We start from the raw sequence: 1,667 nt of genomic DNA, 5'->3' as shown, positions 1-1,667 counted from the left end.
CAGCAAGGGAAGAAAGAAAAACAGATGTGGAGCAGGTTACCGCTGTCAGATATTACAGGAGACAAAGAGGCAATACGGTAACAGTATGCTTCAAGTCAAGGTTGTCTGCAAAAAGCTAATAAAACTTTAAAACTCTTCTACATTACTACTTTCTTTAAAGAAAACAAAACAAAAATACCTTTTTCTTTCTTCTGGATCTGAAGGAATGGATTTGTGCAATGGTGCCAACTCTTCTTCATGAGAGATGACTAGCTTTGCATTCACCTGCACTCCTGAGATTCGGAATGTTGGGCCTTTAACTTTCCCAAGTCTACCTCCTTAAAATAAATGACAAGGCTACTAAAATATTTACATTTATAGATATCATACAGAAAAATGTAAAGAAAACAAGTAAAACTGATGCTAGAGCAGAGAACTTACAATTATATCAAATTATTTTTTTCTTAAAAAAATGCTTGAATTAAACTCCAGAATCAAAGGGTCTTCCAGATAGTAACAGATTACTTTTAAATTTCAAAGTAAAGCAAAAGTGTACTGCATTCTCCAATGACAATTCACACACAGAAAGGGGAAAAAAAAGAAGACATCTTACTATAATCCTTTTTCAAAATTACCCAACATACAAGCACTGTTTATATTTTCCCCCAACAAAACCATTTTCTGCTACTATCAGAGTGCAAGAATTAAGATCTGATATTTCTTATTGTCCTCCAAGCCCCCTGAACACACTGTACCTGCTCTTTCTTGTCCAGTTGAATTGTCCTTTAAAGCTTTAATGCATCCATTATGTACAAGCTCTCCCAAACGTCTAAGATCTGTCTCTGATTTATCAACCAACTCAGCGTCTCTAGCTACAGCATCTAACCTGTAATAAAACAAATACATATTTTTATAGGTCTGAAACTTCATTAATTGTGAAGGACTCCTACAGACTTTGAAACTAGAGAAATGATCATGTAAGCTGTTGGTCAACTGCACTTGCTATGCTGCGTATAATTTTGAAACAAGAAAAAAAAAGTGATTCAGGTATCAGAGAACAATAGAACAAGAACTGTAAAGGAGTTAAATTACTGTGTATCTTTTTTTGAAAAAGAAAAGGAATCATTATATATAATACGTTTTTAAGGACTATAAATATTTTTAAGGAAAGTAAGGATGGGAAGTTTTTTCTTAAAATACTGAATTATGAAGAAAGCTTAGAAATAATAACTGACAATAAGGAAAGTACAAAACTAACTTTGATGGTCTCCGTGGATAAACTGATAAACTTTCAACAGGCTATCAAACAAACAAATGAATGTTTATCACCAATGAAGACTGAACAAGACAGCAGGTAAAGTATATATAAAGAAAGAGTAAGCAGTCCTACAAACCGAAAGGTTTGTTGCATGGCTGTTTGCATTCATACCATACATAAGGAAAGGGAAGATGTTATAGTCAAGGTAAAAAGACTTGACACTGTAGTTTCTCTTCTCCCTAAGGTTTCTTGATATATTGTTCTAATTTTTATGAAAACAAGGTTTGAATTTGCTATACAAATAGAAATCAAACAAATTTACCTTTCAAGAGGGCCACCAAATTTCTTGTAACTCTTGATAAACCTAGTAATAGAAAATAATTTTATCATTTAAATATATGTTTAAATAACTACATTGGTTTTAAAATTT

The 1,667-nt window shown here is 32.3% G+C and overlaps 1 protein-coding gene across 1 annotated transcript in view; it reads right to left on the bottom strand.

The window, feature by feature from the left end:
• CHD1 (chromodomain helicase DNA binding protein 1) overlaps positions 1-1,667 on the bottom strand; it is a 23,001-nt gene that overhangs the window by 12,067 nt on the left and 9,267 nt on the right. The window contains exons 11-13 of the mRNA XM_010184972.1: positions 1,560-1,601; positions 735-865; positions 179-317 (exon numbers count right to left, since the gene is read on the bottom strand). Of these exons, the coding sequence (XP_010183274.1) occupies positions 179-317; positions 735-865; positions 1,560-1,601 (312 nt within the window). The remainder of the gene's footprint in view (positions 1-178; positions 318-734; positions 866-1,559; positions 1,602-1,667) is intronic.

This window comes from Mesitornis unicolor, unplaced genomic scaffold (genome assembly GCF_000695765.1).
Source record: "Mesitornis unicolor isolate BGI_N332 unplaced genomic scaffold, ASM69576v1 scaffold2005, whole genome shotgun sequence".
Lineage (NCBI taxonomy): Eukaryota > Metazoa > Chordata > Aves > Mesitornithiformes > Mesitornithidae > Mesitornis > Mesitornis unicolor.
The sequence above is the reverse complement of the archived record's forward strand: the minus strand, read 5'-3'. Positions and strand labels throughout refer to the sequence as shown.